Below are 14,709 nucleotides of genomic sequence, written 5' to 3'. Positions count from 1 at the left end.
TGTGAATCAAGAACATACCTCTCTTTCTTTGAATAGCTTGCAATCAAAGGTGAAAGATGACTGAAACAGAAAATGCAGAAAAGAAAACAGTAGTAGTGAAATCACCATGTTGATCAGATGGAAGGGGAAAGTTATTCATTTCTTGTTTGATTTGCCTTGCACAATCTATAATACTTTTCTTCATTGAGGAAGTCGCAATATATTTCCCTTTTCCTCTAGCTATCAATTCTTTTTATTTCTTTATAGCATTTTATCAAAAAGTATCAGGATTGCTTAAAGTTTATGCTAACAGGCCCTTCAAACTATTCCTTGTCAGAAATGGTTATCGGAATGCTACTCACAGACGGTTTTGAAGGTAAGTAAAACTACTCCTTGTCAAAAACACATTAATTTTCACACTCCACGGCCTGTCAATATGGAGTTGCTTTTCCTACCCAACCAGTTGATATATTACAGCTGATGGGTCAGGAAACACGCAGAACTAGTTGGAATTTTTTGTCTGCTGAAATCTCAAGTGTTGATCACAGTGCCAAAAATTCCCATTTCAGTGATTAAAAGATACAAAGATATTACAAGAAGAAATGGAAAAAAAATGACAAAAAGTCTGGATTAGCGAGCAAAATAAGTCACCGGAAGCAACCCGTTAAAAACAACAGAGAACCTTATGTTTTATCAGATGAAACACGTTTATGCTCACCATATTAATGCAGTAATATCCTGATTGCCGATAATATAGAACAAATAGGAAAAACATAACATTAAATCATTTGAAGTATTCTATGCAGGGGGTTCTGAACAGTAGGATGCGGGTCCATTGCAATCGTACCATGTGTAAAGCCAAGCAAACACATTTATGGACCAAGTGTCAAATGACCAATCTGATAGAAAAACCCGTAACTTATTGATAGAGAAATCCATAACTTTCAATCCAACAATTAAATCATGCTCAAATTGTCTTGTTCAATAGTGGTGGCTATGGCAGCTTCACTGGCTCACATAAAAAAAAGTCTTCAAAAAATCCAAGAAGATAATGTTTGATTCAGTTTTATTATTTTCTTGTTTAATTTTCAGTCTAAATTTTGAATTTTATTTTTATATCTCCTATCTGCTTAGAAATTCTAATTTTCCTTCCATGTAAGGTCAGTTTGTTTAGAGATTATGATTTTCCTTCAATGTAAGGTCGGTTTTAAACCTTGTAAATTGTAATCCTTTCGGGAAAGATAGACAATTAGAGAAGAAATTATTCAATAATAAAACATTATTAGGGTTCTTGTTTATGCCCTTTTCAGAAATTGTCTTCCTTGATCTTTGAATCCTGATCAGACTAGGGTCGGCTGTGTTATATTCAAAGCACCAAAAGTAATGCCAGATGATATAAACACCTTAAAATCCGAAACGCAGTACATGGCGGTCTCCTTGCAGTGAAGAAGTAGAGGAACATAATAGTGATGTCTTGAGAGGATGAAGCTTGGCTTTAAGAATCGAAAGAACACTGCAGTACTAGAAAAATAATAATAATAACATCAATCATCAGCTCGCACTTACAAGGGGTTAAATCCAATGAAAATAATAGCAGAAAATATCAGTTCAAGATGCGAGATACCATGTCACACAAGTATGAATGAAGCAATCTAAATAATTAAAACTTCTTGTACACACTGTGTTTAAGGCCATGGAAAATCATGGATTCTTAAAATTGCAGAATACAATTAGGTAAATTAGCATGATATTGATTGTTGTCATGATTATGAAAAGGTAAAATGACAGGAACCTTGAGTACCCTTCTACGACTGCATTCATCAACTCCCTACTGTTAAGCATTATGTCAACACCATCCAGTTTGATCGGCTTAAGCATTGGGCTGCTCTGGATTCCACCTGAAATCACAGTAGCAGCAAAGTTCTTCACTTTGGGATAGGAAAGCCTGTAAGGTTGGGAAGTTAGAATGCTGAAATCTCTTTTAATTGAGGGAACACCAGATTATCAATGCCCCCTTCTCCTTCTTATCCTTGCAAGTCCTCTGTAACAACTCTGTGCATGTGTGATAGTTCAGTACTAGGACTTTTCCATATGTGCAGTTCTGGTAAATTACGTAGTACAACTTTTCTTAAGCGGGGAAGCATCTCATTCTCACGAACAGCATACTTTTCGGCTCTGAGGTTAGCGCTTCACATGATTTTACATCGAGTTCTTCAAGCTCATCGAACCTTTGCAGCAAGTTGAATGAATCAAAAACATTTGACAGTTTCTGACACTTGTAAATCATCAAATATTTGAGATTCTATAAAGGCAATGACATTTCAAGAGGCAGTGCACGATGGCATAAGCTAGCCTTTGAAGGTTTCCAAACTCTGAATTTCTAGTTTTTCCAGGTGCAACAAGCAATTTGCCCAGCTCAACGACGGGTTTCCAGTACTCTCCTCGAGAGATCTAGACCACCTCTATCTAACAATTAAGTTCAGAAGAACAATCCTTAAGCCCTTGAATGATGTAAAAGATGCATCATCCGTTCTCTTCAGCAATGGCTTGAAATAAGCTAGCGAGGGAATTGCGAGCATATTTTTTCACCGTTCAGATAATTTGTTCCTCCAAAAAAACGAACCCTACATATATTTTGAAACATTAATATATATCATATACGAGGTCTCATCTAACAAATAATTTTTTTCTTGGACGGTTCTTTGACTGTACCAGAGCCTTATTACTTATTAGTGACTATCCACTCTCTCGTTCTCTCTTATGATTAAAATTGATGGGCAAGCAAAATATGCTAAACCCAAGACCCACTGAAGACTAGCCGGGGAGAAGAAGGGATAGCCCAGCCGAAGCTCCCAGCCAAAGGCTAGACGGGGACAAGAAGCGGTAGCCCAGCCAAAGCCCCTTTACCCTAACCTAACCCAAGGCCACTCTAGTCTGTTGTAGCCCAGTCAATTCTCTCCCATGCACTTGAATTCTTATGAAAACATGTGCATCCTTTTCCCTGTTGTAGGCGCCACTCTAGTCTGTTGTAGGCGTTGTCTTACCCCCTCGATATGCATATCATTATTTGCGCATAGTAGGATAATTGTGCTGTGAAAAGTCATTCTTTAAAGTAGGTTTGTAGCCTCTATCATTGCTATGCTTTTGCAACCATATCCCCTTACTATCAAAAGTCTATCAATTTTGAGGATCACTAGGTCAAAAGGATACAACTTGGAACCAAAATAACAATCAAAAACACATATATATATCCCCCTTCTCTTTGTTATATATTATTTCCCTACTTTGATTTACTAAATTAGACATGAATGGTCACTTATTCCAATAGATCGTCGACCTCAAGCCTAGCACAAAGCCTAAAAAAAATAAAGTCTTTAAGGCTATATGCAACAAACAAAACAAAAAAACTCAAATCCAACCTTCAGTTCTTACAACTCTATCAAAAATGAACTTTACTTTTTTTTTTTCTAGGTTCAGATGATTTTCTTACACTGCCAGACAAAACACATGTAGCCTTAAAGTATTCATTCTAAATTTGCTTACATACATTTTTAAAGCAGTTAGACGGCACAGAGATTTCAAGTAAACTATGTTTTATATAGACCATTTGAAGATATCCAATGAGGAGGACATGTAAGAATAAAAGACATGTAAGAAAATATTTATGACTCCCTTCTTCTCTCTGACATCTATTTTTTTTTTAAAAAAAAATATATATATATATATATATATATATATATATATATATACACACACAATAGATTAGCGGATCAATAAGATAATCATTATTGATAATCATTCAAATTAAAATGTAAATTCAAATTAAACGCAAACAAAACCTGGATATGGCATTCAGTGGAAACGACTATTCTTTTGCCACTCACTTCGGATGTTTCTTCCACATTCTCCGCAAACCTCCTCTGCCACGGGTTTCAACGTGGGAGACTCGATGAGGTCACCAGCATTCGTTTTGAGCAAATCCCACTACTCATGTTCAAATAGGGCATCAAGTGGGATGATCGATCTTTGAAATCTCACCTCTGATAACCATGGCTTTGTCATGTTGTGAGGCTACAGTTTAGTCAAAACATCATCCAAGTTAATAAGGATCTTATCCACATTCGTCAATCTAGCATGCAACCGACCTGCTCTTCCTTGTTCACTGGCCTCTTGAGTTTGAAGCGCAGCACGCCTGCTATCTTCTGCTGAACACTTTATTGTTCTTCAATGCTTCTGTGAGTGCTTTCATGATACCCACTTTGGTACTTTCGAAAAGAACAAAGATCTTGAGATCACAGCACTATTCCTGGAGGATCAGGTGCAGGCTTGGAAACATTTTCAAACTTGCCGTCCTCTTTTAGTTTTGCAATTGCTACAAGTTTTCTATAAATTATCTTAATTATCAGATAATCGTCACTTTAATTAAAGGAAATAATTGTTCTACAGGTACATCACCCACATTCTATTCACCTGCAAAAGTTGCAATTGCTAACTTTTTAGCTATTAAAATTAAAATCTTATTTCACATTATATAAAAACAAAATTCATAAGTCTTTTCAATTCGGACTTCAATAATCTATTTTTAGATTTATTAAAAATAACCTTGATTTTAATGTGTAAAAACTAACTTAAGAATATAAAAAAGAAGTCCATGAAGAGTGGCATCATTTTTTATTTTATTTTTCAATGCATCATAAGAACACAATTATTATTCTTGAAGCACAACCAACGCACCTAACTAAACAAATGCTTTATTGGCATTAATTACCACTCTTCTTTAACATTATCCTTAATTTGAATTCTCAAAAAGAGTTTCCCTTGGGAACAATTTTCTCAAGGAATGTGATTGATATAATTAGGAATTATGACATGCATCATCCATACAACACGTGCTCCATTAAGAGATTCCACGAGGTTCAACTCTAACAGGTTATGTAAAATAATTATTTTAATTTAATTCAATTGATAAATAAATCAAATTCATATATTTGTATGAGATTAAATTTAATTTATTTTGTTTTTTATATTACTTTTATTATTTTCATTTTATTTCTTCAAAGATCTCTAAAAATAAGTATTATGAATAAGTTAGTTTTAACTCTAAATTTCTCTTTTTTGTGATTTTTTTTGTAGTATTTTTAAATATTAAATTCCATTTAAAATTCAATTCTTAACCCTCAAAATATTCCAAACATAAAATTTTATTAAAATATCTTAATTAAATTTAATTAAAAAGGTTCCAAGCATGCTCTTAAAGATGAGCTTGGAAGATGTAGTCTACGGGAGAGACATATGCAGCATTGAAAGCCTTAAAAAAGACATGCAAACAGGGGAATGGTTGTGAGCCTAATAGGTTTGCGTATCTTAGGTGAAAGGTCTATTTTTGAACCAGAAAATAACATATAGAGTATGATTCGGGATAAGACTTAGGCCTGTTCAGTGATGTATATAACTACACCAACCTGAATTTTTATCTTGACTATTATGCAATTTGTAGTTTGAACCCACCATCAACCGATAAGAACAGGGTTTTTTTTAATTTAATTTACCTTTTTTTCGTGTTCTTGCCAGACAGGATAAGAGCTTTGATTCTATCAAAGGTCTTGTGCTATGTGTGCAGGCAGTGGACAAGAGGTGGGGGAGGACAACGAAAAGCATACGAAGCACAATTTGTTTGACTTTGGTGCTCAATAATAACAGCATAGTGATAGATATTTTCATTTCTTGTAATCTTGTAATAGTTCGGCTCTGATAATAATAAGAACAAAAAAAGAAAAAAAAGGTGTAAGCTTTGTCGATTGGGTGAGCCCAAACAGGACAGTGGTTGTCCATTAATTTAGGACAACCTAACTACCATATGGATGAGGTCTGAACGAACTATCTTATCCTTTAGACCCTCACCAACAAACCATATTTTAGATCTTGTCCCGAAACCGAATTTCAATCTTGTGCACATTCTCATAAAGCTCAGCGACTAGGACACACCATTGTTCAAGGTCACGACCTTCCTTCAAGAAAGCTAATAAAACTCCACTCTCTCCTGTACTTCCACACAAATTATCAATGTCGATAGCTATATCTTTTGTGAACTTGTCTCTTTAAAAAATATCAATTTTTCTTGCCAATCATCTGCGTTGTCAATAGCACAATGAGACAAAATAATCAATAACTTATTTTACAGGTAACTTATATTGCAAAGGAAATTATTTTCCACAATTATTCCAAGCAACTCCATGTTTTTTTAGGCAAGCTCATGAGATCAAGGTGTATAAATACCTCAAATCACCAGGTAAATAAAAAAAAAAGGAATAGAACAATACAAGATCATAAACCACTAATAACAACTTACAATCCTTACACTCTTTATTCTCCTTCTCATTCATGTATATTATTTTTCTTTTACTAACCTCTATTCTGATAAAGAACTTGTTTTTGCATAAAATATCAAGTCCAAAGATAAATGTCATATTCACGCCTAGATACTTCAACCCAAGACACATCCATCGAAGATCAAATCTAATCTAAAGTTTTTATAATTTTATTAGTTGCAATGTCTATGAGAAATTATACAGAAGCTAGTTCATTCTCCTCATTCAAAACAAAAATCATGGCTGGAGACTTAAAAACATAAGTTCATTGGAGGGAAACTAACCTTCTTGTCGTAGGTACAACAGCTCATCAGGTCTCCAATAAATTACTCATAGTTAGTGTCCAACGATGTTGTTCTAGTTATATAGCAATTGTTTCACATTATCAATGGGAAACACAACACATTATCATCGATCTCCTAGCAGCCCTAGAGAATCCAAAAGGAACATTAAGGGATCCAGTCGTAGTCAGCTAACATTCGTTAAACTCATAACCACACCTGATTACCATGTGTATTGAGGCTTTTCCTTCCATCAAGCGAAAAGAATTCATGTAATATCAACCACTCTATGAAGAGTGGCTCAAACATACAAAACCCCGATAGATGTTTTTCTTTTCATAACAATAATGACCACAATACCAAGATCTATCATGCCCTAAAAAAGAGATAGATAGATTGATCGTTAGAGGTTACCTCCAATAATTTGTAATGAAGGAAATGGAACTCAAACAAAAAGTGAAGGAGGTTGATGTGTCCTATAATGAGTTACCTGAGATCATATGGGTTTCAGGGATCGTATTTCCACTTACATAAAAATAAATTTTAACTTTTCAATAACAAAATCAATATCGCCTCTCCAAGTTGTCTCCATATGTTTTTCTCCATGGTATTGCTCATATTCATATCTCCAACAAAAACCTTCATATCTCCAACAAAATCTTTATATCCCAAACAAAATATTCATGTCTTAAATGAAATCTCTATGTCTCCCAATAATTATCTCTATAAACATTAATCATGATAATTTCGTTATTGATCCTTCATTGTCATTGGCATAATTCTTATTTTGACACTATTTTCATGATCATAAAACATTTTTCATCTTAAGTGAAAATGGTCTTCATCCTAGAAGGAATAAACAAGTCAATTTCTTAGCATGCCAAAACTCTCATCTCTTATGCATGGCATGTTACCAAAAAGAGTCAGGGTATGCAAATAGAGAAACAAAATCTATGTGAAGGCAACATGATATATATAAGACAATAAGTGTTTTTCTTCTCTCCTTCTATTAGTTAAGTCTTTCAAACATAATTTTTTGAAAGACTTGAGGGGCAAATGAAAGTATAGTTAATAAAAAATGTGACAGCCTTGTTGTTTGGTTGTTCGTTTAAGACAGCCTTCCATCTGGACCATGCCTAAAAAGGCAATCATGTCTTTTAGGCCCTCAATAACAAACGGTATTATGAGCCTCATCCCAACCACCCTAGAAATGAATCTCAACCCCATGCAAATTCTCAGGAAGCTTAGCTACTAGCTGACACCACGATGTAAAGTTACGACCTCTAAGAAAGTTAATACAACACCACACTCTTATACTTACTTATGATCTATCAGTGTGGTGTCTATCTTACTCGTCAATAGCTATATCTCACTAACTTGTCTTCCTAATGGGAACCAACATTTCTCGCCAATCATCCGCGAGCACCAACCTTTCTCGTTAATGGTACAACGAGGCACAACAACCAACAACTTATTTTAGTGGTAATCTGCATTGTAAAGGAAATTATTCTCCATAATTACTTGTTGAAACTCCATGCTCTCTCAGATAAAATCATGTGACAAATGTATATAAATACCTCATGTGACTATATAAACAAATAAGTCGACAAAACAACACAAGATCACAAACCACAAATAACAATCACGACATACACTCCTTACACTTTCATTCTCTTTCTCTTTATGATACACTATTTTTCTCCTACACTTTACTAACTTAAATATTGGAGGGTCTTCTATTTTGATAGGAGACTTGTTTTGCAAAGAAAATCACTCGTGGCTTTACTTCGTCTTCCATGTTATCCCTTGTAAAAAACAATTTTTGTTGTAAGGCATGCCTTATACGACATATAGAAGAGAGAATTAAATCAAATTAAAAAATTAATTTAACATTACTAAATTGTGGGATGAAATTCCAAATAGTCAAGTTTTTGCCTCTATGATTAAATTAATGATGATTTTTCTTCTTTCAATTTTGCTTTATAGTTTCTTTAATCTCATATTGGAAGTTGAAGAGTTTGATTTAAATTGGAATCATTTTAAGTGTTAATTCTGATCAATCAAGTTCTTAATTGTCAACATTCATTATCTTCCTTTGTATTGATCAATTGTCTTTTAATTCAATTTGGTTCTAAATCTTTAAAATAAAAATAAAAAGTTAATTTGGTTGTTTTTAGCACAAAACCAAACCAAAAATAATCATATCATTTTTCTTCATTAAAACACTAACCAAATACAATTTAGTAATTCTTGAACCCATGAATTATGTTTTGAGGACACACGTATTTCACTCTGCAAAACCTTTTTCAACGATCCTTCCCACTAGAAGTTCAAAATTGGCTTACCAAATTACTTATCCATGGGAATACCATTTAAGGCACGTTCCTTTTATACAGGAGAACCTTCCAAATCTTGGTTAAGACAGGGACATTTCGAGCATGATACCCTCTTGCAATGAGTGCCCAAATAGCCCTACACGTCCACACGTATCAAGGCCTCATTGTAAGGCAATAAAAGAGTTGAATATCCCCACATGAATACTTGCCTGCGATAAGATCAACAACTTTGAAAAGATAAAGAAGATAAGATCATTCTATGATTTTTCTTTTCTTCTCCCATTTATTAACTCATGGCAGTTGTCACGCACACTTCATTAATTCATTTATTTAACAGCTTAATACAGAAAAATCCCCATAAAATGTTTTTTTAAGAGAATCAATTTGGACAGATCCTTCCTCTCCTACCATGCCATAAAGCTGGATGGATAAAGATAAAGTTGGCTACCTACAGGTCATCCAAATGGGTGAAAAGTCACTGTTATCCTTATCCAAAGGGCTCAAAATCCCAGTAGTGCAAGGTTAATTATGTCTTTAACAAGTCAAGCATCCAAGGGTGTCCATGACAAAAATTTATCCATCTTGCATTATCTTCTCCTATCGAAAAAATTAAAAAAAAAAATGCATTGAAGATATAGTTTTTTTATTAAAAACTTTGTAAATCGGAGAAGAAAACAAAATAAAGCTAAACTAAATTAAGGTAAAAATAAAATAAATTGTTGTTGGGGGTTATGCATCATCATCTTCTTCATCTTCTTGCAGATCTGAAAGGGAGAAGCAACTTTGAGACTTCATACCAAACTTAGCAAACCTCCTCTCGTGCAATTTTCTTGCTATGATGCCTTGTGTAAGTGCTTCACCAGATGGATTTTCCTTGTTTTCTTGATCTTGTGCTTGTGCTTGTGCTGCTCCTAATCTTGGGTCGTCGTCGTCATCATCATCATCATCTTCATGCAGAGCGAGGAGAGGCATGGATTTTGGATTTGACCAACTGTAAAAAGATTTCCTTGACCATTTATTTACCATTAAAATTCTCCTCCTTTTGTTAAATGGATTCTCTGGCTTCTCCAATTCCTTCACTGTGTTTACTGTATTCACTTCTGATAAATTTGTGAATGACTTTGATTTCCCTGAAAAATGATTCGATAATCCCCTCCTAAAATCAAGAAAAAAGAAAAATACCAAAATCAACTAAAATACCTCTAGAAAAATTACTATAAGCTGTAGCTAAATCAAGTTTTCTTGAAAATAAATAAAAAGAAAAATAAACCAAGAGATGGAGAATTATTAATTACTTATAGGAAAAAAAAAAAACACCAAAATCAACTAAAAAACCCCCAAAAATTACTTACTTGATAGGAAGAGCATCTTCTAAAGAATTCAAAGAGCCCAAAACGTTGTTCTTTTTCGAAGAAACGACACCATCTTCTTCGTCGTCGTCGTCGTCATCTTCTTCTTCACTGTCATCCGGAGCTCCGATTGACGAAGAACTCTCAGATAAATCATCCGTGTGTATACCCGACCCGCCCCGGCTCGAGATCGGACTCTCATCACCATCACCATCTTCCTCTTTCAAGAACAAGAACGGCGGGGCCACTCCCACCTGGTGCTTCTCCTGCGGTGGTGGAGGTACAACGAACGACGACCCATTTGAGGAAACATCGCCGCCGATGCTAAAAGTGGGTCCCACCAAAACCTCCATGAACTTTGTCGCTCTCACAGCTAATCACAAACTGTAAATGGCTAATGGATGGTGAAAGAAATGGGAAAGTGGGGATCTTTTTTTACCGTTTTAGCCTTCACCTCTCCTCCGTCGTCTTCTTCTCTAGTATTTGGTTTCAAGATGGGGTTTGCTACCATGAAAAGGTTAGCACAAGGTAAGAGATCGAGTGCAGGATAAGGTCGATAGGGTGAAGGTTAAGGAGAGAAAGAAAGATCACAAATTTATAAAAACAAGAGTGTTTCTAGAGATGGAAAGAGAGAGAGACAGATAAGGAGGAAGAGTGAGTGGATATATATGCACTCAAAATGTATGGATTTATGTCTATGTCTGTCAGGGAGTTAATATGTTTTTATTTGGTCCCTCTATTGTCAGTCTTGTTTCACTTTGATCATTAAACTAGTTTTTATTTTGATATTATTTATTCTTCAACTTTATTTTTGTAACTATTGTCTGCGTAGTTTTTTAACTCAGTCTAGCTCAATAACACAGGTCGATTTAGAAAATTCATGATACTAAATAAGACCTAGTCCAAGATTTAAGTTGAATTAAAAAAAAATATTTGATCTAATAAAACATGAATGATTTAATTAAGTTTTTAGTGTCCTGATTAATCTTATTAAAACTTAACCAGATTAATATTAAAAAGATTAAAAATACAAAATAATATCATTTAAATAAAAATAATTAATTTATTGATCTAGGTTATTTTTCAAGTTAGTCCACAAACTCATCTAACAACTATTATAATCGTATGTATACTTATATCAATTATTAATAGATAATTTTTGTAATTTTCACTTAACTTCAATGGCTACTCTTTTAGGATTTCATTTTATTTAAATTCTATAAAAGTTTTAATTGTTATTATACTTGAAATTTTCATTGGTTTTTTTTTTTTAGGATTGTTTATTTATTTTGGAGGATTGGATATAATCTAAAGAAAATGTAAAATATAACATAATATCAAAATACGGACTGGGTAGGATAGCAGGAGGATGCTATAAAGATAAAAAAAAATAATAATAATAATAATAAGATGAGGACCAAAGTGAGATGAAATTTAAGAATAGATGGATGGACGATGGACATTGGTATTCTATATATATGCGTATTTATATACGTACATACGGTGAAATATGTACGAACTACGAAGTATATGGTAGAGAAAGTAGGGATAGAAATGATAACATCCGCCGGCGTGGGCTTAGGTTCGACACGTTCTTGATGACGTGGCAAAGAGGACATGAAGGGAGACTGATCATAAATGACATCCATAAACCGCCATCTATTGTACCATAAGTTATTTTCTCTCTTTTTTATTTTGTATTTATTTTTGCTAGAAAGTAAGGAGTATCGACGTGGTCCTAAATTTGTTTCTTGAACAATCTTAATAATATATTTCGATATCATTCTAATATATTTCAAAAGTAACATTTTTCAGGATTAATTGTTATATTTGAAATTGAAAATTTTAAATAAAGAGCAAATCTCGTTTATTATTAAGACTATTTTTTAAGTAGTGTTTTAATATTATCTTGAGACAAAATAAATAAAAACAATAAAGAATGAAAAGTATTTAGTTATAGAGATAAAAATAAAAATAAAAATAAAAATTAATTTTTTATAATATTTTGGATTGGGTAACATTTTATTATTATCTTGAAAAAGAAAGTATTAGGTTGAATAGATAAAAATATAAATATAAACTAATTTTTTTTATAATAATTTTAAAGTAAATTTTTATATTTTTAAAACATAAAATATATAAGAGACATGTTCTTTGTATTTTTATTATTATTATCTTTTTTATCTTGATAGAATAATTAAACGCTACTTTAAAACACAAATATGGCATTCAAATTATCCATATCAATACGTTATGCATGGTAAAGAAAACTATATCTTGATAAATGATTCACCATACCTACAAAAAGTTATATTTTAAGAGAAGGATTAAGTTAGTAATCTTATATAGAGAAAAAATAATAAATATGCTAAAGAGTATTAAATTTTAAAAAGAAGATTATGTGTTCTTATTTTGGATATATGTGTCTTTGAACGTAAATTGTCAACTTTTTACCTAAATATTTCAAAGGGTATTTATAACTCATGAACCTTATCTTTTGCTTGAGTCACTGGGTTAGAGAGTTATTTTATCCTGATAACATCAATAAGTGACAAATGTCACTTATACAACTATTAATAAATGATAAATATATTTTATAGGCGTAGAGGAACCACACCAATCCATCCCGAACTTGGTGTGCATTAATAAGAAACAAATATTCATTACACAAATACTAATAAGGAAAAATAAGATTTGACTTAGGACACTCGTTTAGCCCATGAACATTTAGCCATGTTATTGGGTTCAAAATCGAGGACTAAGCCACTAGGGTTGGGCACATGCCTAATTGCTGAGCTCGAGTATGATACCCGAGCTAAAAAAGTTGTGTTGGACAAGAGTTCAACATTTAGGTTCAAACGCGTTTTCCAAACTCATAAAGCGCTTGATATGACCCAATAATTGCATCCATGATTATGTCCAAAACATGTTCTCAAAACCCATTATGAATTTGTGCCAAAAATAAATATCTTTTTAATAAGTATTAAAAATATCAATAAATCTTATTCCGTCATTAATATTTGACAAGCTTAATAAATCGACAAATAAATATGTGTATTGATTTGGGAAATATGCATGAGTACATTTAGTGTTTATAATAAATAAAATATAATAGCTTGGGCTTTCCACGATAAAATTTGCTCTCTCCTCCCATCATAGTCATCACATCTCTCATGACAACAAGATTTGAGTGGCTTTTTGTTTACGCGGTGCGATTACTTTTAAAATAAACTGCAACTTTTAAATGTTTGGTAACAAAGAACCATAATATACTATACATGTGGGGCCATTTAAAATTGCTTAAAACTGCAGGTTTGTGGAAAGCAGCTCTCTGCTTCTTTCCACAAACCTGCGAACACAGTGGAGAGTTTTCACTCTCCACTGTTCACTTAAGTGAACAGTGAAGTTCAACTCCACTGTTCACATGAACAGTGGAGTCATCCTCCACTGTTTCGGTTACTATTCCGTCGGAACAGGGTCCGGTCCAAAGCTAAAAATGCATTGAACCGAGTCTGACTCGGTAAAAAAAATTATTTTTTATTTTTATTTTTAATTGTATTTTATTCGAAAAATTAGAAGGAGATCATTTGATGACATAGCATTTGCAGAATTTGATCGCAATCCCAATTTTGTTCTTGCCGGGTCCGACCCAGTTAAAAAAAAAATCAGTTTTTATTTTTATTTTTAATTATGTTTTATTTGAAAAATTAGAAGGAGATCGTTTGATGACGTAGCATTTGCATAATTTGATCGCAATCCCAATTTTGTTCTTGTCGGGTCCGACCTAGTTAAAAAAATTCACTTTTTATTTTTATTTTTAATTGTGTTTTATTTGAAAAATTAGAAGGAGATCGTTTGATGACGTAGCATTTGGAGAATTTGATTGCAATCTCAATTTTGTTCTTGATGATATTTTTACCTGATATTGTTGCGCGCTTAAGAAACCATGGAAAATATAGTCCTTGTTGGATAGATTTCGTACGTGATGAAATTGCACATAGTTTAATGAAATAATAAAAAATATTTGATATCAATATTATTTATTTCATGATGTAATAATAGTAGTTAAATCTACAATATTTAAATTAAAAATCATCAATATATATATATATATATATATATATATATATATATATATATATATATATATTATTTATTTTATAACCTCAATTTAAAAAGCATTCTTTTAACCAAACACATTAAACTACTTTTTGTTCGACCTCAATTTCAATCACAGTTTTAACCAAACATATATTTTCCCAAACCAACCTCAACTAAAAGTACTTTTTATAAAAATAATTTTTTTCAAATCACAACCACAACAGCTACCACAATACCAAACACACTCATGTAGTAGCCATTTAACCCGTAATTTGCCATGGTAATGTTTTTTTTT

At 32.8% G+C, this 14,709-nt stretch overlaps 1 protein-coding gene across 1 annotated transcript; it reads right to left on the bottom strand.

Moving 5' to 3' along the window:
* Nucleotides 1–9,586: 9,586 nt before the first annotated feature.
* LOC18100735 (protein OXIDATIVE STRESS 3 LIKE 4) lies at nt 9,587–10,971 on the bottom strand. The gene is made up of 2 exons (XM_006382079.3): nt 10,317–10,971; nt 9,587–10,120 (listed from the first exon to the last, which is right to left on the bottom strand). Exons 1-2 carry the CDS (start codon nt 10,664–10,666, stop codon nt 9,694–9,696), a joined length of 777 nt encoding a protein of 258 aa, XP_006382141.2. The 5' UTR covers nt 10,667–10,971; the 3' UTR covers nt 9,587–9,693.
* Between the last annotated feature and the right edge of the window lie 3,738 nt (nt 10,972–14,709).

Source organism: Populus trichocarpa, chromosome 6 (genome assembly GCF_000002775.5).
Source record: "Populus trichocarpa isolate Nisqually-1 chromosome 6, P.trichocarpa_v4.1, whole genome shotgun sequence".
Taxonomy (NCBI): Eukaryota; Viridiplantae; Streptophyta; class Magnoliopsida; order Malpighiales; family Salicaceae; genus Populus; species Populus trichocarpa.
Note: the sequence above shows the minus strand (reverse complement) of the source record. Positions and strands in the feature narration are given on the sequence as shown.

Bases quoted from the DNA above. Each gene is read 5' to 3' on its own strand.
- LOC18100735 (XM_006382079.3), bottom strand. From the start codon at position 10,666: ATGGAGGTTTTGGTGGGACCCACTTTTAGCATCGGCGGCGATGTTTCC. The intron at 10,121-10,316 runs GTAAGTAATTTT...TCTTGATTTTAG, and splicing joins GAAGATGCTCTTCCTATCAA to GAGGGGATTATCGAATCATT.